General features: G+C 43.6%; 2 protein-coding genes and 1 pseudogene across 3 annotated transcripts; 2 read left to right on the top strand and 1 right to left on the bottom strand.

Annotated features, from left to right (window-relative positions):
* Positions 1-541: 541 nt before the first annotated feature.
* Positions 542-5,265, top strand: LOC120676190 (protein transport protein SEC23-like). Its single transcript, XM_039957423.1, has 5 exons — positions 542-1,279; positions 1,511-3,331; positions 3,946-4,062; positions 4,508-4,579; positions 4,745-5,265. The coding sequence occupies exons 1-5, from the start codon at positions 839-841 to the stop codon at positions 4,880-4,882; spliced, it is 2,589 nt and encodes an 862-aa protein (XP_039813357.1). The 5' UTR covers positions 542-838; the 3' UTR covers positions 4,883-5,265.
* A 523-nt stretch (positions 5,266-5,788) lies between these two features.
* LOC120676193 lies at positions 5,789-21,967 on the top strand (annotated as a pseudogene). The gene is made up of 21 exons (XR_005675711.1): positions 5,789-6,276; positions 8,504-8,702; positions 12,837-12,917; positions 13,369-13,472; positions 13,631-13,810; positions 14,027-14,045; positions 14,086-14,285; positions 14,794-14,904; positions 15,143-15,254; positions 15,497-15,664; positions 16,377-16,552; positions 17,427-17,493; positions 17,636-17,782; positions 18,457-18,552; positions 18,644-18,712; positions 18,989-19,090; positions 19,622-19,873; positions 19,984-20,051; positions 20,175-20,304; positions 20,841-21,080; positions 21,475-21,967. The product of XR_005675711.1 is annotated as a protein translocase subunit SECA1, chloroplastic-like (transcript).
* On the bottom strand, positions 21,844-25,773 carry LOC120676192 (pectin acetylesterase 3-like). The gene is made up of 11 exons (XM_039957425.1): positions 25,463-25,773; positions 24,656-24,738; positions 24,167-24,296; positions 23,977-24,050; positions 23,564-23,650; positions 23,336-23,472; positions 23,156-23,270; positions 22,875-22,952; positions 22,683-22,788; positions 22,430-22,581; positions 21,844-22,329 (listed from the first exon to the last, which is right to left on the bottom strand). The coding sequence occupies exons 1-11, from the start codon at positions 25,656-25,658 to the stop codon at positions 22,228-22,230; spliced, it is 1,260 nt and encodes a 419-aa protein (XP_039813359.1). The 5' UTR covers positions 25,659-25,773; the 3' UTR covers positions 21,844-22,227.
* Positions 25,774-26,598: the final 825 nt, after the last annotated feature.

Here is a 26,598-nt window from a genome sequence, read left to right as displayed (position 1 = left end):
CATTACAAATTTCTAGTTCTCACGTAGTGTACCGAACATGTAAAATGTGATAATAAATTTCTAGAGTACTGACTGTGCCGACACGACACGACATGTTGCTAACCAACCGTGTCATGCCCGATCCAAGTCCGGACCGTGTCATGCTGGGCCGCCCATGTGACCATCTAAATTTGAGAGGATGGTTTATCGGAGTGTGTCATCTGCAGTGTTTTTCTTTAATATATATGGGTTTATTTTAACGTTTACAATGCTTGAGACATGTGCTGCCTATCGTAATGATAATAATAAATATTCCTATGAGATACATTAGAGTTTTGGTCGAAAATGTATCATAGTTATGTTTCACAGCATATTGGTGTTAAGAATAAAACCGAAATGATCATATTGCCTACGGTGGGCGACCGTACTGCTAGTATGCTGGGAACATCCTGCATTGCCCACAGAAGGCAAAGTAAAGGTGACCGTTGACTTGAGTGGACCCATCTTCTCCACCCGCGAACGGTAGGATCCCGCCCCGGTCACGCTCGCAGGCAGGCAGCAAGCGCTGTGCTCTGCTCGTAAACCAGGGAAACCCGCGAACCCCGACCAATAGCGAGCCGAGATCCAGCCGCAGTGACGTCGATTCGATTCGATTAACCCGAGCGGGGGGGGGGGGGGGGGGGGGCAAATCCGATCTCGCCGCAGCCCATCTCCCACCTTTCCTCGTCGCATTCGTCGTCCGGATCCCCAATTCTCCGATCCCAGGCGCGCTCCCCAAGGCCAAGGTCCCCTCCCTCGCCACCCCCTCCAGATCCGCGCGCCGCCACCGATCCCCGGCGGCGCGGCCGCGGCGTTCGGCATGGAGGAGACGCCGCCGGGGCAGCGGCCGCAGCCGCAGCCGGCGCACGCGTCTCCTCCCTTCCCCGCGGCGCCCTTCACCCCGCCGCCGCGCGTCTTCTCGCCCGCCCTCGCCGCGCGGGGCACCCCCAGCCCAGGCTCCGGGCCTGGCCACGCGCCGGCGCACCTCAGCACGCCCCCCGGCCCGCCCGTCTTCTCCTCGCCGCTGCGTCCCGCGGCCGTGCCCTTCCGCGCCACGCCGGCCTCGCCACACCCCGTGCCCTTCGCCGCCGCGGGGGGCGGCTACTCCTCCTCCTCCTCCGCCTCCGCCTCCCAACCCACCTCGTTGGCGCCGCACTTCCTCAACGGCGCCGCCACGCCGCACGGGGACCTCGCCCCCGCACCGTCGCCGCTCCAGGGCGACGGCCTGGACAACCCCTACGTCCAGTTCTCCGCGAACAAGGTACCGCTCAGCTCTCTGCCCCTCGCTGCAGTGATGAATGCCCTTCTCCTAGAGCTCATCTATAAATGTGCACACATAATCACGGTACCATTTGGATCGAGAACTGAACATAAAAACTGGAACAAATTCTCGTTCATGGATAAAATTATACAATCCAACCCCTGCTTTATACGCTCACTCACGAGGTCTTGTAATCTGTGCTGATCGTGGTGTGCCTTTTTGTAATTGTAGGTGCTGAAGCAGAAGAAGCTGCTCAATGCCCCTAGCTTGGGGTTCGGAGCTCTGGTTTCTCCGGGGAAGGAGGTGGCGCCTGGGCCAGAGGTTGTGGAGCGTGACCCCCGGCGATGCTTGAACTGTGGAGCCTATGTCAACTTATACTGTGATGTCTTGATCGCCTCTGGGCAATGGCAGTGCATCATTTGCAAGAAGCTCAACAGCAGTGAAGGGGAGTTCGTTGTCTCCAGCAAGCAGGACCTGCTCCATTGGCCGGAGCTAGCATCAACGACTGTGGATTACGTTCAGGTGGGGAACAGGCGGCCAGGCTTTGTCCCTGTGTCTGACTCAAGGGTGTCCGGCCCCATTTTTATCCTCATAGATGAGTGCCTCGACGAGGCACACCTGCAGCATCTTCAGGGCTCCTTGCATGCTTTTGTGGATTCGCTCCCTCCTACAGCAAAGATAGGAATAATCACCTATGGCCGAACCGTCTCGGTGTATGATTTCTCGGAGGGGGCAGCGGTGTCAGCGGATGTCCTACCTGGAAATAAGTCGCCTACACATGAGTCTTTGAAGGGGCTAATCTATGGGACAGGTGTTTACCTGTCTCCTATACATGCTTCGCTGCCTGTTGCGCACACAATATTCTCATCCCTGAGACCCTATCAACTGAATGTGCCAGAAGTGTCAAGGGACCGGTGCCTTGGCGCAGCCGTAGAGGTCGCCCTTGGTATTATTCAAGGTCCATCAGTGGAGTTGTCTCGTGGAATTATCAAGAGATCCGGAGGCAACTGCAGGATCTTGGTGTGTGCTGGTGGCCCTTGCACCTTTGGACCAGGATCTGTGCCTCATTCAGTTAAACATCCAAACTATGCTTACCTGGAGAAGACAGCTATGAAGTCAATGGAGAGTCTGGGGCATGAAGCACAGAGACACAGTACTGTCATTGATATCTTTTGTGCCGGACAGTGTCCTGTAAGAGTTCCTGTTCTGCAACCATTAGCAAAGTGTTCTGGAGGTGTGCTTTTACTTCATGATGACTTTGGAGAGGCCTTTGGGGTCAACTTGCAAAGGGCATCAACTAGAGCAGCTGGTTCCCATGGCTTATTTGAGATCAGGTGTTCAGATAACATGCTTGTTACCCAAGTTATTGGCCCGGGTGAAGAGGCGTCTCCTGATTCTCACGAAACATTCAAGCATGATAGTTCATTTTGTATCCAGATTCATAGTGTTGAGGAGACACAAAGTTTTTCTGTGTCTATGGAGACAAAGGGTGACATCAAGAGTGATTTTGTTTTCTTTCAGTTTGCAGTCCATTATTCCAATATGTATCAAGCAGAAATCACTCGGGTGATCACTATGAGACTGCAGACTGTTGATGGTTTGTCTGCGTATCTGGCAAGTGTGCAGGAGGATGTTGCGTCAGTTATCATCGGTAAAAGAACTGTTTTGCGTGCCAGAACTGCCTCTGATGCTATTGATATGAGGCTCTCGATTGATGAAAGGGTAAAGGACATAGCTTTCAAATTTGGTAATCAGGCCCCAAAATCAAAACTTTATCGCTTCCCAAAAGAACTAGCATCACTCCCAGAGTGCTTATTTCATCTGAAAAGGGGGCCACTTTTAGGTAGCATAATCGGACATGAAGATGAAAGATCCGTACTTAGAAATCTATTCTTGAATGCTTCATTTGACCTTTCACTCCGTATGCTGGCACCTCAGTGCATAATGCATCGTGAAGGTGGTACATTTGAGGAGTTGCCAGCATATGATCTTGTCATGCAATCTAATGCTGCAGTGATACTGGACCATGGAACCGATATTTTCATTTGGTTGGTATGTTACTCCTGATCCATCTCCTGTATCATTATCGCAACCTTGTAATTTGATGTTTATCTTACTTCTTTCACTGTTGCCTTCAACCACTCTACATGGTTATCATTTATGAATCTTGATGATAGGTTTTGATCACCAAACACTAGTATTAAGCTGCAGGTGGTACATTTTTACCCTTGATGCACTCTATCTGTTAGGATGCCTTTATTCTTGATTGTCATTTTGAACCATCTACATGTTCTGGACAAATAAAGGGCCATGGTGCCACATACCAGTGTGATTTCTTAATCGATTATTCACCACTTCACTTTGTGCTCCTGTAAGGTGAACAGAGATGGATGGAAACTTCTGCCAGGGTTATGGGTTTATTTAATGAGTACTGAAGAATTTGAACCGCATAGTGAATGTAATGTGAAAGATGAATGAACTGAAATTATTAAATTATCACTGATAGATACCCACGAAATAGGACACTAGTCCATGCTTATTTAAACTGAAAATCATACATGAGTACATCCTGGGACTAGAATGTACGGAGATCTATTTTTGAATCTGTTTAGGTGTTTCCTTTGTAACTTATTAATTCGCTGACCATCATTGCTACTTATTCTCAGGGTGCTCAGCTAGCAGCCCAAGAAGGACAAAGTGCAGCAGCTTTAGCTGCATGCCGTACACTGGCAGAAGAGCTCAGCGAGCATCGCTTTCCAGCTCCCAGGATACTTTCATTCAAAGTCAGTTTGCTTGTTCTCATTCTTCACTGTTACTTCTAGCTGCTTTCTTATCGTGATATCTGAGCAAATTCCTGCTAGCACACTTTATAGCGTCCTGTACCAAAATTCATCAAATATCACACTGTCTGTTGTTTGCAACTTATTGATTATAAACTTTGGTGCTACAATATCATTACATGTGTTCACTCCAATGTAAACCTTTGCTTTGTAGTGCTTGTTAGCTTTTGCTACGATGTGCTTTATAGTTAATATGGCCATGGCATTTGACTGAAGATAAATGTGGCATGGGATGTTTTGGTGCATCGACATGGACTTTTTTTTTTTCCAAACCATCGTGGCTTTTAATACTTGCTTAATTAACAAAACTAGCGTAAAAGATTGCTTACAAAAAGCACAACATACGTTTCTTTTATAATTGACTTTTCTTTCTTATATTTTGCCACAGCAAGGAAGCTCCCAGGCTAGATATTTTGTGTCACGCCTGATCCCAGCTCACAAGGATCCTACTTATGAGCAGGTATGTGTTTCTGCTAACCTTGCAATTTGGTTCACCTGAATTCATTGCTCCTGTAGTTCACAGATGTAACCATGTTTTAGCTATGTAGTCCTTGATAAAGTAAACCGAAATGAGCAGTCCTGCTGCAGCTCAGTTTGTTAACAGGAGAACTTTTACTTGTTTCAGGAGTCAAGGTTTCCGCAACTACGGACACTTACCCCTGAAGAAAGGGCTAGGTTAAAGAGCAGCTTTATCCACTTCGACGACCATAGTTTCTGTGAGTGGATGCGCAGCCTCAAATTGGTCCCGCCAGAGCCAAGCTAACACAAATACTGGAGCAGTACACTTGGAAATGGCTTCTGACAGAGTTGCCCAAACAACAGCTGAGATCTTTGTGAGCTAAATTGTGGCGTAGTGAGACATGCCTGAGCCGATCACATATTTGGTTTGGTGAAGCTCCATTTAGGGTGTGGTGGAAATTGTATGATTTTGCCTGATTCTCCCCCCCTTTGACCCTGACGTGTTAGCGTAAGTTCATATATGGTCCCTTGTCATACAGGCTGAGAAATTTACACAATATGAGCGTCTCAGATGTTACATGTATACAACCTTTTGCCGGATGGTGTCATTATTCTTTGAAATCCATTCATTTATCGGGGGAAGTGACGGCCCTTGACTTTCTATGAGGATCAAAAACTGCAGTATAACTTTGCTGTTGGTATTTAGATGATAGTTCAATTCCTTTCTTCTTTTCCTTTTGGAATAAGGTGGTCGGCTTTGTGGAAAGCGGGAAGTACCAAGGAAATCTTTGGTTATCAATTTATCACAAAATGTGGGGGCATACTGGATTCGGCTTTTCCAGTTTGATTTTTTACTATTCTCGCATGGTTTCGTCCAGGTTTTCTGCGTATCTGGTAAATCCAAAATTCTAAATCTGAATTCCATGGTCTTAAAAAAACTGAATTCCATGGTCACGGGCAATTACGACTTACGAGATTTGGCGGGTTCATTCAAGTTTGAAGCTTAGCTTCGGGGTAGGTCTGGGGCTTGGACCTAGGAAGAGCAAAGCGTCTTCGTAAATCCAAGCCGGTCTAGCCCAGTCCACGTTACCAACCAACCCTCCTTCCCCCTCTATTACATATATGGGCTCAACTGACGATGGGCTTGGCCCACGGCCCACCCACTTCCTTATCCATCGGCCGCTTCACCTCCGTCCACACTCCACAGCCACGCCCCAGCCGTTACCCACCACCCAGAGCACGCGGCGGCTTGTCGCCGTGCGCGCCACTGCCGCCACCGCGCCGGAGAGAAGCCATCCAGCGTGCGCCATGGCCATGGCGCCTCACGCCTCGGCGGCCGCCGCCCCCTCACTGCGCTTTCCCCACCCTTCGTCGGCCACCGGCCTCTCCTCGCCTCTCGCTGGGGGCTGCGGCGGATTCCGGGTTCAGTTCCACCCCACCCGGCGGGGCTGGGGTATGCAGGGGCGCCGGGATGGTGGCTCCCACGTGGCGCGCGTGGGGGGTTTTCTGGGCGGCGTATTCGGCGGCGGTGGCCGCGACGACGGGGAGTCGACGCGGAAGAAGTACGCGGACACCGTGGCGCGCATCAACGCCATGGAGCCCGAGGTCTCCGCGCTTTCCGACGCCGACCTGCGAGCGCGCACTGCCGCGCTCCAGGAGCGGGCGCGCGCCGGAGAGTCCCTTGACTTCCTCCTCCCCGTACGTACCCAAATGTTACGGACTCTCGCATCGAATGCTTTCAGTATAAGTGTCAAAATTGACATCAAATTGACCACATTACCATATTTGCAGCCTGCGATCATGTGTACGGTGTTTTAAACTGCAATGTTGCAGTATGCACTATGCAATCGTGAATATATGTTTTAAAGAGGAACTGGAAAAACCATGCATTTCTGTTAGCTAACAGCAACAAAATTAGTTCGACTTTCTGAGTCACTGAAGTATATTAGCACTGAAAACTTTGCCTTCAATTATTCTCGAATCCGATCGTGGGGTAACAGGAACACGGCTGTAGCTGTACATACACCAAACAACTAGAACAGGAAAAAACCGCACTTGGGCACACAGGGACAGCTATTGAATATAGCAGTAGCACCTAATAAAAGTAAACTGCACCTAATAAAAGTAAAGTAGATATTGAATGGTAATTTGTGTAATGATAGGAACAACATCTGGCAACGTGAAGTTCAACATACACCCTTGACATGTAATTGATCCATTTTGCTCATGAGAATGGAGAAGCTTGATGTATTTGAAAATTTATCTCTGAACAAAAACTTCACTGACCAATTAGGGGTGTGTTTAGATCACTTTGCATTTTGCGTTTTTGTCAGGGAATCTTCAATATTTGAAGTATTAAATGTAGACTAATCACAAAACTAATTATAGATCTCGTATGTAAACTACGAGACGAATCTAATGAGCCTAATTAATCCATCATTAGAGCATGTTTACTGTAGCATTACTTTAGCAATTTAGTGTCTAATCACGTCCTAATTAGGCTCATTAGATTCGTCTCGCGATTTACAGTCCATTTTTATAATGCGATTTATTTTTCGACTACATTTAGTACACCATGCAAGCGATTTACAAAAAATTTGCGTTTTGCCTTTACGACATCTAAACACGGCCTAGATGACCAAGCGGAAAATACTTCATGCCCCCGTGGGCAGGTGCCCTCACCCAGCGCCGTTAGGCTCCGTTAGCTTTCTTTGCGTCAGTACACTCATGGTGTTTTGTTGTTCTGTTGTTGTTCCGTTCTCTATTCTCCTGGTGCTATAATGCTATGGCACGCTCCAACTTGTTGTTTCACATTGATTTACATAGAAAATAGCTTATGTCCAAACTTTATAGCGAAAGCAATTTTTATTTTAAAAATAGGTTCGGTCCAAATTGAATATAAACTCCAATCTAGACTCAGAAAAATCTAATCCAAATCATTCAACAATCTGACACAATACTGTTACTACTCTTGTATTGGTTTGTTGGGAAAATAGCTTCTGTTCAAATTGATTTCCAGCAAGTGGGCGATCTGTCCAAATGGTTACTAGCATTTTATCTTGAAACAGTTTCTACCATATCTAATGTACATATATTGTTTTGTCAGTTTGAATATACACTTTAAAAAAAAACTAATCTGAATCGAGTCAAGCCCACCAACAATCTGACTCAGTGTGTCAGACCGTGTCAGATCGTAAGATCTCACTTCTGTTTGTGCATAACATGATTAACAATCTGACAAAAAAGCAGAGTTTTTTTGGAATAAACCCAACAACATTTCTTCAGTCTGATATGTAACCAGAAAACATTCAGCTCAAGAAATAGAAAAGAGAGAGAAATCGTAGGAAAAAAAACACCAAATCATGGGTTGTGCCATATTCTCACTGCATGCTTACCGAGAAATTAAAGCAACAAAACCTTATCAGACTGATTGCATCTAATTAGAAATAATACATGATGGGAGGGAGAAATGGGAGGGAGAATGGAGAAGGTGAGCTGCCCGTGACCATGAGAGGTGAGAGAGACAACACATGATGGGATGGGAGAGAGAAATCAGAGAATCGAGATGGTGAGCTGCCCGCTGCCCGTGACCAGTGAGAAAGATACTCTTGCATGCTGTTTACCTCCGTTAGATACCGTTAATTTTCATAGCATGAATCTTCACCATTACTTTTGCATTGGACGCCAAGCAAGATGCGGGGGCACGTACCCCTGGGGGCACAGAAACTGCTCTTGATGACCAAGCAAGAAGTGAAATTCTTCATTGGCGTTATGTATTTAAGCTGCAACTTTCAGAGAGATAAGTAAATAGAGTAGCTCACCGTTACTTTTCATTAGCCACTATAAGATGATCTAAGACATGTTAAGCATGGCAGCTCCTGTAGAATGCTATCTCAAGATGCAGTTTTCGTTACTGGTTCTGCAGGAAGCATTTGCTGTTGTGAGGGAGGCTTCCAAGAGAGTTCTAGGCCTTCGTCCTTTTGATGTTCAGTTGATTGGTGGCATGGTTCTTCACAAGGGGGAGATTGCAGAAATGAAGACAGGAGAGGGGAAGACGCTTGTGGCTATTCTGCCAGCATACTTAAATGCTTTGAGTGGGAAGGGAGTGCATGTTGTCACTGTAAATTGTTACAGACCTTGGATGGAGAATCGAATGAGAGAGAGAGAAGAGCAGTAGCTCTGTTGTCTATATGAAGAAGATAAGTACATGGGCCATATGGGCCTATAGTGTATGGGTCTTGATATTCCTAACACCCCCCTTCAAACTCAAGGCGGAAACGGAGGATTTGAAGCATTGAGTTTGAGTAACTGAAGCCGATGCTGCTCCCGAGTTTGTGCTTTGGTGAAAAAGTCTGCCAATTGCAGTTCTGACGGTACATACTGAAGATCAATTGTTTTCTGATGACAGTGAGATCGCGTAAATGAGGCATCCACACCAATATGCTTTGTAAGTTCATGCTTCACTGGATCATTAGCAATCTGTATGGCTCCAGTATTATCGCAAAGAAGAGGTGTGGGAGCATCACAAGAAATACCAAAATCATGTAACAACCATCGAAGCCATACAATCTCTGAAGTGGTAGTGGCAAGGGCTCTAAGTTCTGCCTCTGTACTGGATCGAGATACAGCTGCCTGCTTCTTAGACTTCCATGCAAGAGGAGAAGAGCCAAGAAGAATGCAATAACCTGTGATAGAACGACGATCTGTTGGATCACTCGCCCAAGTAGAGTCTGAGTAAGTATGAAGCTGAAGCGGACTATCACGAGCATAGAGCAAACACTGAGATGATGTCCCCCGTAAATATCTCAACACACGAATCAAATGTCCAAAATGAACCGAAGTAGGAGCACTCACAAACTAACTGAGAATATGGACTGCATGAGCAATATCAGGTCTAGTAACAGTGAGATAAATAAGGCTGCCCACAATATGCCGATATCGAGAGGGATCCTCAAGAGGTGTACCGTCATTAGGGCGAAGCTACAGGTGAAGATCCATAGGTGTAGCAGCCGTCCGATTATCAGTAATACCAGACCGAGCAATAAGATCTTGTATGTATTTGGACTGAGAAAGATAATATCCCTTTGTAGAATGTATTACCTCAATTCCTAAGAAATAGCTGAGAGGACCCAAATCAGACATATGAAATTGCTCACTAAGCTGATGCTTCAGCTGAGAAATATATTCCACATCATCTCCTGTTATCAACATATCATCAACATATAAAAGTAGCAAAGTACGTCCACATGGAGAGAGATGAATAAATAAGGCAGGATCATGATCACTAGGGGAAAAACCAGCAGCCCGAACCACAGTAACAAAACGCTCAAACCAAGCATGAGGAGCTTGTTTAAGGCCATATAAAGCACGACGAAGTCGACAAACATATCCTGAAGGAGCATCAACACCTGGGGGTGGCTGCATATAAACTTCCTCATGCAAGCCACCATGAAGAAAAGCATTATGAACATCCATCTGAGAGATACGCCAAGAAGAAATGGCAGCCACTGCAATCAAAGTATGAACAGTAGTCATATGAGCAACAGGGGCAAATGTCTCATCATAATCTCGTCCCTGAATCTGTTGGAACCCTTTGGCAACAAGACGTGCCTTATATCTCTCAACAGAACCATCGGACTTGGTCTTGATTTTAAACACCCACTTACATGTAATGGGTACCGCATGTGACGGTAATGGAACAATATCCCAAGTGCCTGTACGATCAAGAGCAGCAAACTCTTCGGACATAGCAAGCTGCCATTCTGGAATACAAGAAGCTTCCTGATAAGTGGATGGCTCAACAATAACAGCACTCATACGTGGAAATCCCAACTTGTCAGGAGGCTCAATAGTAGTGCGATCCCGTAGATTATATCGTGGACCAGCCTGTAACTCATCAGAGATAGCACATGACTCATCAATATTGGCAGAGATATCGTTGATGTTTCGATAAAGGAAGAGCTATATTTGCGATGGGAGGATGGCGAGGAGGTGATGGTGTGGGTGAACGATGAGGTTGGTGTTTAGATATTAGAGATACATGTGTGGGATGAGGAAATGATGGTGGAGGTGGTGGAGTTGGCGGTGGTGGCGGCGGCTTGTATCGGGTCATACGAGGAGGAGGAGGAGGAGGTGGTGGTGGTGGTGGTGTTATGGTAGCATCACTAGATGAAATAGGAGGAAGAAAAAGAAATGATGTGGACTCTATGGAAGAAGATGAGGACTGAGTAGAAGGGTTGTAGAAGAAAGGACGATTCTCAACAAATGTTGCATCACGAGAGATACGCATGCGACGAGAGGAAGGATCATAGCAACGATAACCCTTATGCTCGGGACTATAACCTAGAAAAACACATTCAACGGACTGAGCAGTCAACTTAGTTCGCTCACGAGGTGCAAGTAAGACATAGCATGTGCACCCAAAAACTCGGAGATGGTCATAGTTAGGAGGTATACCAAAAAGAACCTCACCAGGACATTTTCCATCAAGTTTGGAGGAAGGTTGCCGATTAATAAGATAAACAGCAGTAGAGATAGCTTCTCCCCAAAAATGAGAAGGAACAAAAGATGCAATGAGAAGTGTGCGAGCAGTCTCGATAAGATGGCGGTGTTTACGTTCAGCAACACCATTTTGAGCATGAGCACCTGCACAGGAGAGCTGAGCAAGCGTGCCCTCGGAGGTGAGAAACTAGCGAAAAGCTGAAGACAAGTATTCACCTCCAGAATCAGAACGAAAAACTCTAACAGCAGTGGAGAATTGAGTGTGTACCATGCGAGCAAAGGACTGGTAAATAGAACACAGTTGGGATCGATGTTTCATAAAATAGATCCAGGTGTATCGAGAATAGTCATCAATGAAAATGACATAGTAACTGTGACCACCCTTGGAAGCAAAAGGTGAAGGACCCCAGACATCTGAGTGAATAAGATCAAAAGGTCTAACAGAATGCGAAGTACTGCTGGAATATGGGAGTTGTACTTGTTTCCCAAGCTTGCAACCCTTGCAATGAAAGCTAGGATCAATAGGAATATGACCTAGATGTCCCTGATGAATTAAGGTAGACAATCGAGACCCACAAAGGTGACCAAGACGATGGTGCCACTTGGCAAAAGATGAAGCTGATGATGACACAGCTGACGACGCACGGGCAGCGGAAGAAGGAAGACATAAGGTATCCAAAACATAGAGATTAGAAGAATCCCTACGGCGATGACCAGTCCCAATCACATTCCCTGTTTGACGGTCCTGAATGAAGCAAGATGACTCATCAAATCCAACAAAGCAGTTCATATCAGCTATTTGACCCACTGATAGAAGATTCATAGTTAGCTGAGGTACACAGGAAATATCAGGTATATAGAAATGAGGAGACTGAAGAGAACCCTGATGAGTAACATGACAAGCTGTACCATTGGCTGTATTGATAGAACTACCATCAGTGACAGGCTTACATGCTACCAATTTGGACCTGTCGGATGTCACATGGAAAGAAGCCCCTGAATCCAAAAACCAAGTTTCCGGGGCAATGTAATCTGAAGCAGCTGCAATAGCAATTGTATTGGTTGAATCTGACATGTTGAAGTACTGAAAACACTTACTGCAACAAAGAGCTGGGGACCTCAATAGCAGAGAAGATGACCTGCAGTCTCCAAAGACAACAACAAGGGACCTTCTCTGCAGCACAGCAGAGCAGAGCACCTCCCCCTTTCCTTTCTGCAGAACACTAGCAGAGCAGAGCAGCACCAGCAGAAGAAGACGGGCGGGCGGAAGCCGCGATGGCGGCGAACAGGGGCGAGCGCGGACAGGCGCAGGCAGCCGTGGATGGAGAGGCCACGACTGCGGCGGAGGAGGGGTCGCTACGGGCGGCGGTGGAGGGGCCGCGACGGCGGCGGAGGGAGGACGAGCCGGCGGGGACGGACGCCACGACAGGCGGCGACCAGGAGTGTCGCGACAGGCGGGCGGACGGGCGAGCGAGCGGCTGCAGCAGGCCAAATGGATACCTGGCGGCCCGCAACGCTCAGATCCGCAACGGCGGATAGCAGACGGCCGTTGGACGACCGCCGGCGGAGGTGAACAGTGGATCTCGGGTGGGCTAACCTAGCCCTAACCCAACCTGCTCTGATTCCATGTTACAGACCTTGGATGGAGAATCGAATGAGAGAGAGAGAAGAGCAGTAGCTCTGTTGTCTATATGAAGAAGATAAGTACATGGGCCATATGGGCCTATAGTGTATGGGTCTTGATATTCCTAACATAAATGATTATCTTGCAAGACGTGATTGTGAATGGGTTGGTCAAGTTCCCCGATTTCTAGGACTGCAGGTTGGCTTAATTCAACGTATGTCATCACACCACATTGTTCATTACTGCTGTTTGTGCCATCTCCAATTGCCCATATAGTTCAGTAACTTCATTTTCCACCTTAATATTAAAAACATAAGTTAAGGATGCCTCTTTACCAATATGTGCTCTAGCAGGTGAAAAGGGTTGATGGAAGTACCAGCATGTATCTTTTTTTTTAAAAAAAATGAAATTGCATAAGCCAAGATGATGGCTTGTCTGAACCATGCAAAACCTCACAACTCCTACTATGAATATTCAACTTGGTTATTATCATTCTGAGTTATAGCATATGCTTTCATGCACTATCATGTGCCTTTATATGTCCTAGCCGAACTAGCATTTGGATTACGTTTTTTTTTTTCTTATTGAGGCGTCATATATTGGTTCTGTTTCTTTGTTTGCTAGTGATGCTTTCTTGAACAGAGTCTCACTCTTTAATTTGACAGAGAACATGACACCTGAGCAGAGGAGGGAAAATTACTCATGTGATATTACTTACGTCACAAACAGTGAGCTTGGCTTTGATTATCTAAGAGATAACCTTGCAATGGTATGTGTTTTCCTCTGTTGGAAATTCTTTGTTTTCATTAGTGTAGATCATATGTGCATGTTTGCACCTTAAGGGGTGGAAGTGTCAATTTCCTTTATCCATGAACGAACATGGATTACCAGATCTATATGTAATTAACTGAGTTTTCATTATTGCAGACTGTAGATGAGCTTGTCTTGAGGAACTTCAGTTACTGTGTGATAGATGAAGTTGATTCAATTCTTATTGATGAAGCAAGAACCCCACTTATAATATCAGGCCTAGCTGAAAAGCCAAGTGATCGGTATTACAAAGCGGCAAAGATAGCTGAAGCTTTTGAGCGAGACATTCATTACACTGTGAGCAATAAACTAATTTTAACCCTGTTAAACCACTTCTGGATGGATATTCAATCATCGTTGGATTGATTACGTAAAGTTATATGGCTTCACACTTTCGATATTTTTGAAGTCCCATGTGTTCTAGCCTGATTTTCTATTTGCTTGCCCTTATTTTTGTTTATTCCTAATTTACTAGAATATGGTTTTCCCTCTTATAAATGATTATTTCTTCAGGTTGATGAAAAGCAGAGAACAGTGGGCTTCATACGTTCTAATTTACTAGAATATGATTTTTGTTTTACTTACAGAGCAAGGCTATGCTGACGCTGAAGAAATACTGGACATAAATGATCTATACGATCCTCGTGAACAGTGGGCTTCATACGTTCTAAATGCAATCAAAGCTAAGGAGCTTTTTCTTAGAGATGTCAATTACATAGTTCGTAGCAAGGAAGTGCTTATTGTGGATGAGTTCACTGGCAGAGTTATGGCGGTGAGTGTCCATATGACGTAAAGTCCTAAACCAATGAGTGCATAGTGTTTTATTCTAGTAACTTCATCAGACTGTGCTCAGTGTATTCATGTTCAGGTCTCAACTCTCAAGCAATTCTTTGATACCTATAGATAAGTTTTTTTTCGTTACTTGCTGTATTCTTTAGTGGAAAACCTTGACTGGTTCACTGGTATATCAGGGTCCAACTAAAAGAGCTTTCCTTTGAACTAGCGTTACGCCATGTGAGTTCACTCCTACCGAGGTACACATGTACCATGCAAACTTAAGAAGAGGGGGAGGGTAGGGGAATTGGGTAGGCAAGTGTAAGTTTTGCATAAATGCCATCACATTTTATGCTCTGGGTGCAAGGTTTCTCTGCCTAAGTTTATTTGTAACATGTGAAGATAGATGTTTCAAGATCAATCCCACTAGTTTGCTAGCCTGCATGTTCGAGAAAAATAGCTCACTAGTCTAACTTTCACATTTGAGGTTTCGATATTTTTGGCAGGGCAGGCGATGGAGTGACGGTCTCCATCAAGCAATTGAAGCAAAAGGTGTACCTATACAAAATTAAACAATAACTCTGGCATCAATAAGTTACCAAAACTTCTTTCTTAAGGCAAGTGACAATTCATTTGATTGAAACCTCCGATTTTAAACATCTACATAGGAAAATAAACTCATCCACCAACATATTCGTTTATAATACCGTTTTAACTCTAATGACCACTAACCATTGCTGAGCCTTTATTTTATAGTGGTCTCAGTGTGGTGGATGAATAACTTCCACCTTTTCTTTTCTTTATTCTATGTTGAATCTGTTACTTTCTCAAGAAACTAATATACTTTTGTGGCAGTTTCCCAAACTCTGGCATGACTGGAACTGCAGCTACAGAGAGCCAGGAGTTCGAGAGCATCTATAAACTAAAAGTCACTGTCGTTCCAACAAACAAGCCAATGATACGGAAGGTATTTGCATTTATTATTGTGATAATCATTTAAATCGTGTTTGTTTTTTGTTGCCTGGTTATGTCCTCCCAGGGATATAACCTTGTATTTTTCTGCTATATAGATAGAAATGCAGTCGTCAAGTGTTGTTCGTTCAAAAAAGATAATCATTTAAATTGTTGTGAAAGTTAAGGATCTGTCTTAGTTCGTTTCCTTTGAACCTCATTTTCTGTGGAAGGTTGATTTTACTTCTTTCGTTGCAGGACGACTCAGATGTTGTTTTTAGAGCAACAAATGGAAAATGGCGTGCTGTTCTTGTGGAGATATCGAGAATGAATAAAGTTGGGCGTCTTGTGCTTGTTGGTTCCACTAGTGTTGAGCAAAGTGAATCTTTATCAGAACAATTGCGTGAAGCTGGCATTTCTCATGAGGTATTCCTGTTAGTTTCATTAACAATAATAAATCCTTTGGTTTCCATTCAGGAATGCTCTTTTAGGGTTTGTGTGGGGTGTGTCGGGTCTATGTAGGACTCTTTTCTTCTATCAATATAATGATACACAGCTCTCCTGCGTTAAAAGGCTTTGTTGATGTTGTTGATGCAGCTCTCCTGCGTATTCGAGAAAAAAAAATCCAGGAATGCTGTCCTTGATGCTCAGTGCTCACAGAAAATTTTCTTTTGATAATTGACCTAAGTTCTAGTCTAGTGTGGAATGACTATATATCATCTTTTAACATGTTGTGTACATAACTATATGAAAACAGAACAAAACTAACTCAGAAAAAAATGTCTTTCTGAATTAATACAAAACAGAACTTCAATTTCTGTCTTCCTTGACTCCATTAGATAATAATCTAGAATGCTACTCTATTATACGCTTATAGCAGTAATTATTTTATGGCAAATTTATCTGCTCGACATCGACGCTACTGCTTTGCAGCTAAGGAAGATTTATACCTTTTGTCCCTGAAATATTTCACTCAAGTTCTTGAATAAATTGATTTCCATCTTTCACAGGAAGGCAATGAATAAAAGGAAACTATTTGAAAGAAAATTATCTGTAACTAGTAACATGCTTTAAATTTTTATCCTAAGGTGTCCAAAGCCATCTAATATTTATTTTGTCTGTGCAATTTCTATCGAAGGTCCTGAATGCTAAGCCAGAGAATGTTGAGAGGGAGGCAGAAATCGTCGCTCAGAGTGGACGCCTTGGTGCTGTGACAATTGCCACCAACATGGCAGGACGTGGAACTGATATTATCCTTGGTGGCAATGCAGAATTCATGGCCAGGTTGAAGTTGCGTGAGATCCTTATGCCAAGGTATTGATATTCTTTGTCAGAATCCAGTAGTATTCTGCAGGTATACCAATAAATGGCTTCAGTGCATATTTGATCCATTAGCTGAGTTCCTTATGTGCCTGTTATTTCCAGTGAATTAGGAGAAGTTACATATTAGTAGATTGACATATATAAGTTGTCCATTCGTTTGTTAACAACGGTTTATTGGAATGTATGGAACCAATATAAGAAGATTCTAACCTACAGAACACATGGGGAAGCTATACTGTTCTATATACTTGCTTGACATTTCTCTTGTGATGACATACTCTAAGCCTTACAAAATACTGCCATCTAGTTACAGGACACTGTAGTTGTTATCTGCAGTGGAACTGCGCTCCTGAGCAACAAAACTTGGTTCTGTAGCTGTGGTGCTGTATGAACTTCTAAAAGTTAGCCTATGTTTATTTCAAAATAAGTCTATCACTATATTTGTAAAGAGAGATTGAGTTGTGATTTACACCTATAATCTTACAGATATGTTTCTTTCTTGAGAGAGAGAGGAGGGCTGTCTCTCTTTCAATCAACCAATGTAGTCTATTCTCTTACCCATAGGCCAAAGCAGCCGCTGCAACCCAGCCACCCTCCTGTATGTGTTTGCTTTTATTATAGTCTTGGCAAAGGTTCTGATTTCTATACCATTTTAAAGTTCAAAACCATAGCTAGACAGATTTCATTACCTTGAATTAGAAGCTACCATGGAACTACCATGTCTTTGCAAGAGACTTCTTTGGGAAGCCTATGCTCCTATAGGCACACATTATTCCAGCATACATGTGTAACTGAATATAACCCTCACAGTTTTATTTAAGAGCTTAGGTTTTCTTATGCACTCTTTTGGTTCTGAATATTGCAGAGTTGTCAATCCAATAGATGGTGTCATTGTATCAAAGAAGCAGATGCCACCAAGAAAGACATGGAAGGTAGATTGAGCTATATGTTCAGTAGTAACATGAGCCAGCATGTGCTGTTCTCGTATTCTGGAACTTTTGCATCAGATAGTTGTATTATGGAATAATTTGTTACAAAATTGAACAAATGACTTATTGCACATATTCTCATCAGACAAACGAAAGCTTGTTCCCATGTGAACTTTCAAAAGAAACATTATCATCTGTCAAAGATGCTGTTGAAGTGGCTGTTAAAGAATGGGGAGAGAAATCATTATCTGAGCTGGAAGCAGAAGAGCGGTTGTCCTACTCATGTGAGAAGGTAGGCCTATTTAAACAATCATAAAAAGTGGAATCTTAGTTTGTGTTTATTGAATTTGGTAAGGAATGGCAAATGTTTAAGCAACATTTGATCTGATTCCTTAGCATCAACCCCAGATTATTCTCTTGCGGCATGATTTAGAAAACATATTAGGGGAACACCATCTGATTTTCTGCATGCGGTATCTTGTATATCTGCCTGTGCGTTGGTGATACATAACAATATCATATATCTGAAAAATCTTGTCATATTTACGATTCTATCATGTTATAGTTTATTTATCATTCTTCCTTGAGTCTCTTATGTTTTTTATGTTAAAAATCTTGGTATATTTACGATTCAGCTTTTAAAATATCAGCCTTCACAGCACATTGGAATGTCAACATTACATGTCCAGAAATGTGAATGATTGGAGGCAACAAAGAAAATTGTTCCTGATCCTGAAATAAAGACTGGAATAAACATATATGAATTTTACAATAGCTTCCAGGCTTATTTTAAGAATCTGTTCAAGCTGCAGGATGTTCTTATATGGCACGATTAACACTATTCAACCCCCTATATTGGTATATAAATAGCGAAACTGTTTTTGACTAATATAAATTTTAGTGAAGGTATTCTGTTAAAACCTTTTTGTCTCTTCGGTGACTTAACCGTGTTTCTTTATATGTCAGGGACCAACACGTGATGACGTAATAGCAAATTTGAGAAATGCATTTATGAAGATAGTAGATGAATATAAAGTCTACACAGAGGAGGAAAAGAAGAAGGTTATATTGCAAATTAAAAAAAATTCAACCCTCCATCTGTTGCTATTGAATAATGCATAATGCTCATGCGACCATTATTTTTTTAATTCAGGTCATTACAGCAGGTGGGCTTCATGTAGTAGGGACAGAGCGCCATGAATCACGCAGAATTGACAATCAGGTAATATGATATTGAAGCTATTGCTGTTACTATGTAAAGTAGGGATTGCTAGTGTATTTGTCCTAAGCTAGATGTAACCAGTACCAGTCAGCCTTACAATGATGTTATAAGTTATAAAAAGAAAAATGCAATGGCGTTATCTTTCATGGCAAAGCCCAATGATACATGTTTTTAGTTTGTGCAAAGCTTATATCAAATTAAATATCTGTTTGTTACAATCATGGCTGAGAATGTGAGCATGATTGAAGATTAAATTGCTTTCTCTTTCTGGTTTAGCTCCGAGGTCGAAGTGGCAGGCAAGGGGATCCTGGAAGCTCTCGCTTCTTTCTTAGTCTTGAAGATAATATCTTTCGGATCTTTGGAGGTGACAGGATACAGGTTGTGTTATTTCTCTAGTTCTATACCTGGTTTGCATGAGAAAATATCAGTGGCTGCACTGTGCAAAAGTACATTAGTACAATATTGCATTCAAAAGCCCTTCCTTTAGTATTCCCATCTTTATGGTGATATTGATTGCACTTTACTAAATGCTTCTGACAAAGTTGAATGCCTGTATTCAGTTGCATGTCATTTTTTTGGACAATTATGGATACTTTATATACAACCTTGGAATGGAATATAAGTTTTCGAAGGATAGAATATGATAATAACATAATTTTAGTACCAATCATGGGTCCAAGTGTGTTTTGCTCCAGATCCTTCTACCAACTATAAACTGGCTGCTTTGTAGCGAAAATACTCCTACAAATATTGTAATGCACCTGTGTAAGCCTGTATGAATGTGTCTCATATAGCCAAAATTACTGTTTTACTCGCTAACATTTGCTTGCTGCTTCGAGATGTACTCTTGGCATGACTTATTTCTTGTGAGACAATAATAAATCTAAATAACATTTAATTTTCGTTTAGGGTCTGATGCAAGCCTTCAGAGTTGAGGATCTTCCTATTGAATCAAAAATGTTAACAAGGGCCCTAGATGAAGCTCAGAGGAAAGTTGAGAACTACTTTTTTGACATCAGGAAGCAATTATTTGAGTATGACGAGGTGTTGAATAGCCAGAGAGATCGTGTATATGCAGAAAGAAGACGTGCCCTTGCTTCTGATAGTCTTGAGTCGCTTATTGTGGAATATCCTGAATTAACAATGGATGACATATTAGAGGTTAGTTATGATGACCATCTGACAGTTATCTTCAAATATTAAAGCTGAGATTTATACCTTTTTATTACCTGAAGTCCTAATGCTAGAAAATGCTTCTCTCTTGTTGGCAGGCAAATATAGGCCCTGATACTCCAAAGGAAAATTGGGAGCTCAGCAAGCTTATAGCTAAACTACAGCAGTGAGTTTTTCAGAAAGTACATACGCTCATAATGCATATGTATTTGATGAATTAAATCTTTGGGCTCTACTGACCGATGTACTGCCACCTCCTTTATAGTGTTATCTGTTTCTTTTCTGCTAGGTATTGCTATCTTTAGGATGACTTGACACCAGAATTGTTGGAGAGCAAAACTTCAAGCTATGAGGATTTGCGGGAGTATCTTCGTAAGTGAGGACGTGAAGCATACTTCCAAAAAAACTGTTAGTTGTTTGTCTTCTGGCTTTCATGAAAAGTGCAATCACTTGGTTGAAAGATTATCAGAGTCTTAATGCAAAATATTTCATACAAACAAAGTGAAAGTTTAAGCAGGAATTGCATTTAATACATTCTGAATTGCTCGTATCAGTTTATCTATGCTTCTTATTAGTTAAAGGGGTAAAACCAAATCTCAGCAGAAAACATAGCTAGATCTAACAACAATAGATAATCTAATGACACCAAGTCTTCTGTTTTTGAAATGTAAATTCTTGTTTAGAACAAGTCCAGCTTACGAGCATGACAGTAGTCTGAACTTTTTTGAGCTATACCTTTTCCTTTCTGGGAAGTCTATTCACGTGTCTAAATGTCCAAGTGTGTTTCATCTTTCAAACTGTGTAAAACTCTTCAGTTCAAATATCAGAGGCTATTTTCTCTGAAATGATGTTTGGGACTATAACAGATTTAGTGAACTAATAACCTGTTATATCAGGAGTGCGGAGAATAGTGACATGTCATTCCTCATTCCATAAATTTTGTGCTTTGTGTCAGGAAATTGTGGAGAAGCAAGCTCCTAGCTTGATGAAAGAAGCTGAGCGGTTCCTAATTTTAAGCAATATTGATAGGCTCTGGAAAGAACACCTGCAGGCACTAAAGTTTGTGCAACAAGCTGTTGGTTTAAGGGGTTATGCCCAACGAGATCCCCTTATTGAGTACAAACTTGAGGGATACAACCTGTTCTTGGACATGATGGCTCAAATCCGGAGAAATGTTATTTATTCAGTATATCAGGTACTTCGTTCACCCTCCCAAAAAATATCCTCTCTTTGAGAATGCTATATTTTGATCACTTTAAGTAGCATTTCAACCAGTTAGTTAGGAGTCATGTGACTACAGCTCCCTTGCATGATGTTTTCTTGGGTTTAATCAACAGACCCTCTTTACTGTCAGCTAGATCTACAAACAATAAGTAATGTGATGTTTTAGCTAGTGGACCATCTTGTACTGTGAAGTATCATGATTTTGCCTGATTGCATACTTTTTTGCACATGCAATCCACATATTTATTCATCTTTCACATGCCTATTTTTTGTAGACCTAGCAGACTCTGGTATGATTAATTTTTACTCTTCAATATACTTGCCCAGATACCTTATGGTTCCATTCATTCTTTCTTTTGCAACAGTTCAAACCAGTGGTGAAGAACCAAGAAGAGGAAAAACCCCAGAATAAGGGGTCCAAAAAGGAAGTGGACAAAGGTGCTAATAAACTTGGTGCTGCCCAAGCTGCATCATGATCGACCTGTGAGAAATGTTGCGTTGTGCAAAGTTGCACTTGGTGGTGGCAATCTCCATGTGTATACCCTCTCTTACACTGTATCACCCTATGTGATGATTGACATTTCAGTGCAGGAGAAATGTGAAGAGCAATTCAATGTGGCAGCTTATACTGGGACACAGCTTCAATATGTAGCTTTTTACTTGAATTGTGGGTCCTGCGGGCAAATTTTGCATGGCAACTGAGCACACTGTTCATAGTATGAATAGCATCACAATTTAGTAGTTGTACATAAATAGAATTTGCCATAGGAAGAGTTTTGTTCCTGTACCCACGGTTTTGTATAATGTAGTAATCCATTCTTGCTGGCAGAAATCACATCTTTTGCAGGGTTAACATGAGCAGCCAGAAAGAATTTTAATCTAGATAACATTTGCTGGTAGTATGGCATCTGGCAAAAATTACAGATAGCAACCACGGGGGCACATGATTCCATGTATTCCACTGAATGGATCTGCATGTGTCTGTTTTTGAATCAACTGAAGGAAACCTGGACTCTGCTTTAGAATTCCAATGTCTTCATTTCTTTTGCTTCTCAAACAATGTGGATACCCTATCGAGAACCCCTATGCTGACTGCAAAACTGAAAGGTGAATCTTTCTCACATGATGTGGTGGCAAGTTTTGTCACATGGATAGCGGCAATCGATTGCCTTAACTTCAGCTCGATTGTAGTACCAGTCGCCGACTGATTTCGCAATCCCCTGGTGCACCAGCATGATGAACATGAATTATTGTATCCCCCTTAAATTCATCTTCTCAATAGAGATTTTCTTACGTATATGATGCGTTGTCACTTGTTACCTTGTTTTGAATGGTGGGGGAGCGACCTGGAACATTGTTCCAGGTGCCCAGCTGCTCTGACTGGCAGTGGGCAAAGCAGGAGCTTATGAACAACCCGTTGCTCCTGGATTGGGAGAAGCCCTGCACAGATGACACCATCTGGTCCCTGAAACCTACAGTTTGTCGCGGTATTCTCAGTTCATAGCATTCGGATCACTGCTGCATGAAGTTCTACTTATAGTAAGGTGAGTGCAGATACAGATAACAGTTCAACCTTGCAGGAAGTTCATCTGGGATGTGTCGCAAGCTGAACGGTTGGACTTGCAGGCTCGCCAAGAGCCGCTGGGATCAGCTCTGTCCGGGGATAGGCTCAGCGATATCTGACCGATCGAGCATTTGCAACATGTGAAAGTGAAACAACACATAAACTAGTGTGGGTGTTTGCTCCGTACAAGTTGATGTTTACCTGAATGACGTCGTATGCTGCATTTAGGATGAACATCGGAGTCTTCATGTCGTTGATTATGTTTTGGGGGAAGAAGCACTGCATCATTTAGCTTTCCAGGTTCAGTGAACTCATTCAGCAGCTTCAAACAATGTTTTTGTTGTGTATATGATCATCCAGATTTCTATCAAAATTTGTAGTTTTTTTATTTTTTTAACAATCAAAATTTCTGTTTGTAGGGACAAAATTTTGTGAGAGAGAAGAGGAAGAAGAGACGAGAGGAGAGGGGCAGCGGCCCACACCGAGGTGGCATCTAGACGGGCGGTGCAAGCCCCCGGCAGGCTCTGAGGTATCCCCTGCAAGGCCACGATGTCGCCGAAGTAGGACCTCAAGCTGCGGCCTCCGGAGATGTCCACGCTGCAGCAATACGAAACCTGTCAAACCTCCATTTGATCACGGAAGGAAGGTTAAACCACACGTACGCGTCGAGGTAGAGGCCGCCGTCGGAGAGGCACTTGACGGTGGTTTGGCCGCCGGCGGCGGGCGGGAAGAAGGCGCGGAGCTGGTCGCAGTGCAGTATCACCGCCAGCCCACCGGAGGAGCAGCCGGTGAGCAGCACCTGTTTGATTGATCGGCATCCACACAAGTTAGATGGATTGAGCTGGAGGAGGCGACTGCTGAATTGAGAAAGATTTCAGGGTCAGGGGTACCTGATCTGCAGAGGCCATCCCAATGGAGAGGAGGTGCTTGATGACAGCGTTCCAGATGCGCTGACCCCGGAAATAAATCCCAGCCTCCTGTAATCAACTCAAGCAAATCGATTAGTACTTACTAAGCTGAAGCTTAACTTTAAACGGCCTATGATATTTTACTAGGTGAATTTGAGAATGGAAATAGACTCATGGAATAGGAGTCAGATAGTAGGTGAGTTAACTGATCATGTGGCTTTGGATGGGTTGTATGATAGTTTTATGATATCTATGTATTAAATGGTTGTGCGAAATTGGATGGTAACTTAGATTTCCCTGAACTTTTAGATAAACAAGGTCTTTGTTTCGAACACGGTTTTTACGAGAAATGGTACAGAAAGGATCAGAAATCTTCGCAATAAAAGCTTGTTCACCTTGTTGTATGCATCGCCTGCGAAAGATCCACCGTCGCAGTAGCGAATCTTCACCCGGTTCCAGTTGTAGAAATCTGCAGGTATACATTTGTTTATTAGGAGTTCAGGATTAGAGATCTAGCTAGCATCGAGATGAACAATGGACGGAGACGGAGACGATGCAGGAGAAGGAAAAAAAAAAGGGACAGACCAGGATTGACGGCTCGGCTACTGCTCATGATGCCGGTGAAGGCGATCTCCTTCTCCATGTGGTCCGAGGAGCCCCGGCCGGTCCCCTTGCTGAGCTGGCATGTCTTGACGATGTTGCACCACGCGCCTCCCTGCGCAGCTTCCATGGTCAGGAATGAGCACACGCACAAATAATATTAGTGTATTTAATTTACGGACATGGGGTTACTTCAGAGTTCAGTCACAAACTAGAGTGGCCATAAAGAGACGATCAATAGAATGAAGAAGGGAATGATGTGTGCATGCCTGCATGGTGATGGTGTAATGTTTTGAGAAGAAGAGAATGAGACTCACAGGTGTTTAAGTGGAGGGCAAGATAAAAAGTGTCCAAGGAAAAGAAAATCCTAGCTTCCTTACATGAGGAATGTACATGGATCCCACTAAAAAAAAAGAATGTACATGGATCAATTTTTTTTCTGGGGAAACAAAGTATATAGTATATTGAACTGACCTCTAGGTTCACAATCCAGCTTCTGCTCCCTGCTCCAGAGCCAGGATCCAAGTTGTAAGCAGGTGGTGTTCCATCCATGCACACTGCATATGGATATATGTAGATGTACAGTTCAGATTCAGTAGTGAAGTACTATTCGTTTGGCTTGTCAGCCAACCAGCCAGCAGTACTGTTCTCTCATACTAAATCAGCACCAGCCACCAGCTACCAGCCAGTCAGCAGTACTGTTCTCTCATAACAAATCAACACCAGCCATCAGCCACAGCCAAGCGAACACAGCGAATGCCCCTCATGAATTTTATTCGCTGACATGATTTCAAGCATCTGTTCTCCTTGATCCATGACCAATTCCTTTCCGTCAATGGAAACCTATATTATTTGGCAGCCCATTAAGGCCGGTCTCAGTGGGTTAGTATCATCGCACAGTTATCAAGACTGTAAACTAGATAATCGAGCCGGAAGAGTGTCATGATAATAACATTCTTCTCACGTCTCATAACACTCTCCTTCTCTATCTTTTACGAACATCAGTAGCTGCTTCCATCGTCCACCCGATTGGTAAGGAAATCGACCTAGAATAAATACACCAGTAGCAATGCTGAACCGTAATTTGAAACCCCAGTTAGAGAATCAGTCTTCGGACGATTCCAATCACTAGCTACAAACAGCTCCCAACCTAAAAAAGTCAACTTCTGGTGGAGGCTGGAGCCTTGATTTCAGAGCACCGCGATCTCGATCTCAAGCCAAACCTGTCTCGATCCTGAATGAAGGTTACAGGAGCAATGCAGTAGCATACTACGCACGTACCGGCGCCCTCGCTGACGGCGGACTTGAGGATGGTGATGGGCACCATCACCGACGCCGCGCGCCGCCGCCTCCCGCCACTGCCGCTCATCAGCTCGTCCTCCGGCGACGACGAGGTCTCCGCGCGGCAGCAGCTGCTGCCGACGAGGACGAGGACGGCAACAAGAGCAGGGAGCGACGGCCGCCGACCCCTCATCATCCTTGATCGATCGATGTCGATCACCGGGCAGCTGCAAGCGATCAAGCGTGAGACAGCGAAGCAGGCAGCTGCTGGCTCATCAGGAGCTTGTTAGCTCAGGAGCTAATTGGCGCACGCGAAGCAAGGGGATTTATTAGCTTAGGTAGAGTGCGCAGAGCACTAGGCCGCGAATCAGATAACAAATCAAGTAATCAACAACTGAACAACAGGGCTTCGATCCCTGCTGCACCGATGACAAAGAAAGAAAAAAAATACTGATGCGTCGCTGCAGATGAACGTGCAGGCCATCTCACTTTGTCAGAGCAGGGACTAGATAAATGCAGGGCCAGAGAGAGTAACATGATCTAACCAAAATAAGATAATCAAATAAAAAAATACTGATATCTGGGCCGGCCTCGGAGCGAAAGGTTAGCGGAGCGTAAATACTGATGAGGTATCTGTATCTCTACTGATTTTGGGTCTAACCACCATTGGCACACACACCAGTGTACCGTTTGCGCAAACTGTGTGCCTCGGCGCCTCCGACCCTAGATAGCGGGAATCAAAAACTCCTACTACACAACTTCACATTTGGACTCAGGATTAATCTAGCTGGGTCCAATGGCTAGAAGACGGGAGAGATTTAGGCCCGGTTGATGTCATCAACTAGGATTAAAAATCACCCTTTAATCCTGGTTGGTAATACACCAACCTGAACTAAAGGATGACTGTTACACTACTGCAATAAACCTTAACTGAGGCAGTAAAAAACTATTAACCGAGACGGTCAACCCCAACCGCCTCGAAACTAAGGTCACGGTAATGATCTATTTTCCGAGGCGATTGTGGTGCCCACCTCGGTTGATTAAATAAAAAAGTTAAAAAAAGGAGGAGCCCGCTGAGCCCATCGCAGGCTTGCCGAGCCCATCGTCCCACAGCCGCCGCGTCCCACCATTGGTGC

Source organism: Panicum virgatum, chromosome 5N (genome assembly GCF_016808335.1).
Source record: "Panicum virgatum strain AP13 chromosome 5N, P.virgatum_v5, whole genome shotgun sequence".
NCBI lineage: Eukaryota > Viridiplantae > Streptophyta > Magnoliopsida > Poales > Poaceae > Panicum > Panicum virgatum.
The sequence above is the reverse complement of the archived record's forward strand: the minus strand, read 5'-3'. Positions and strand labels throughout refer to the sequence as shown.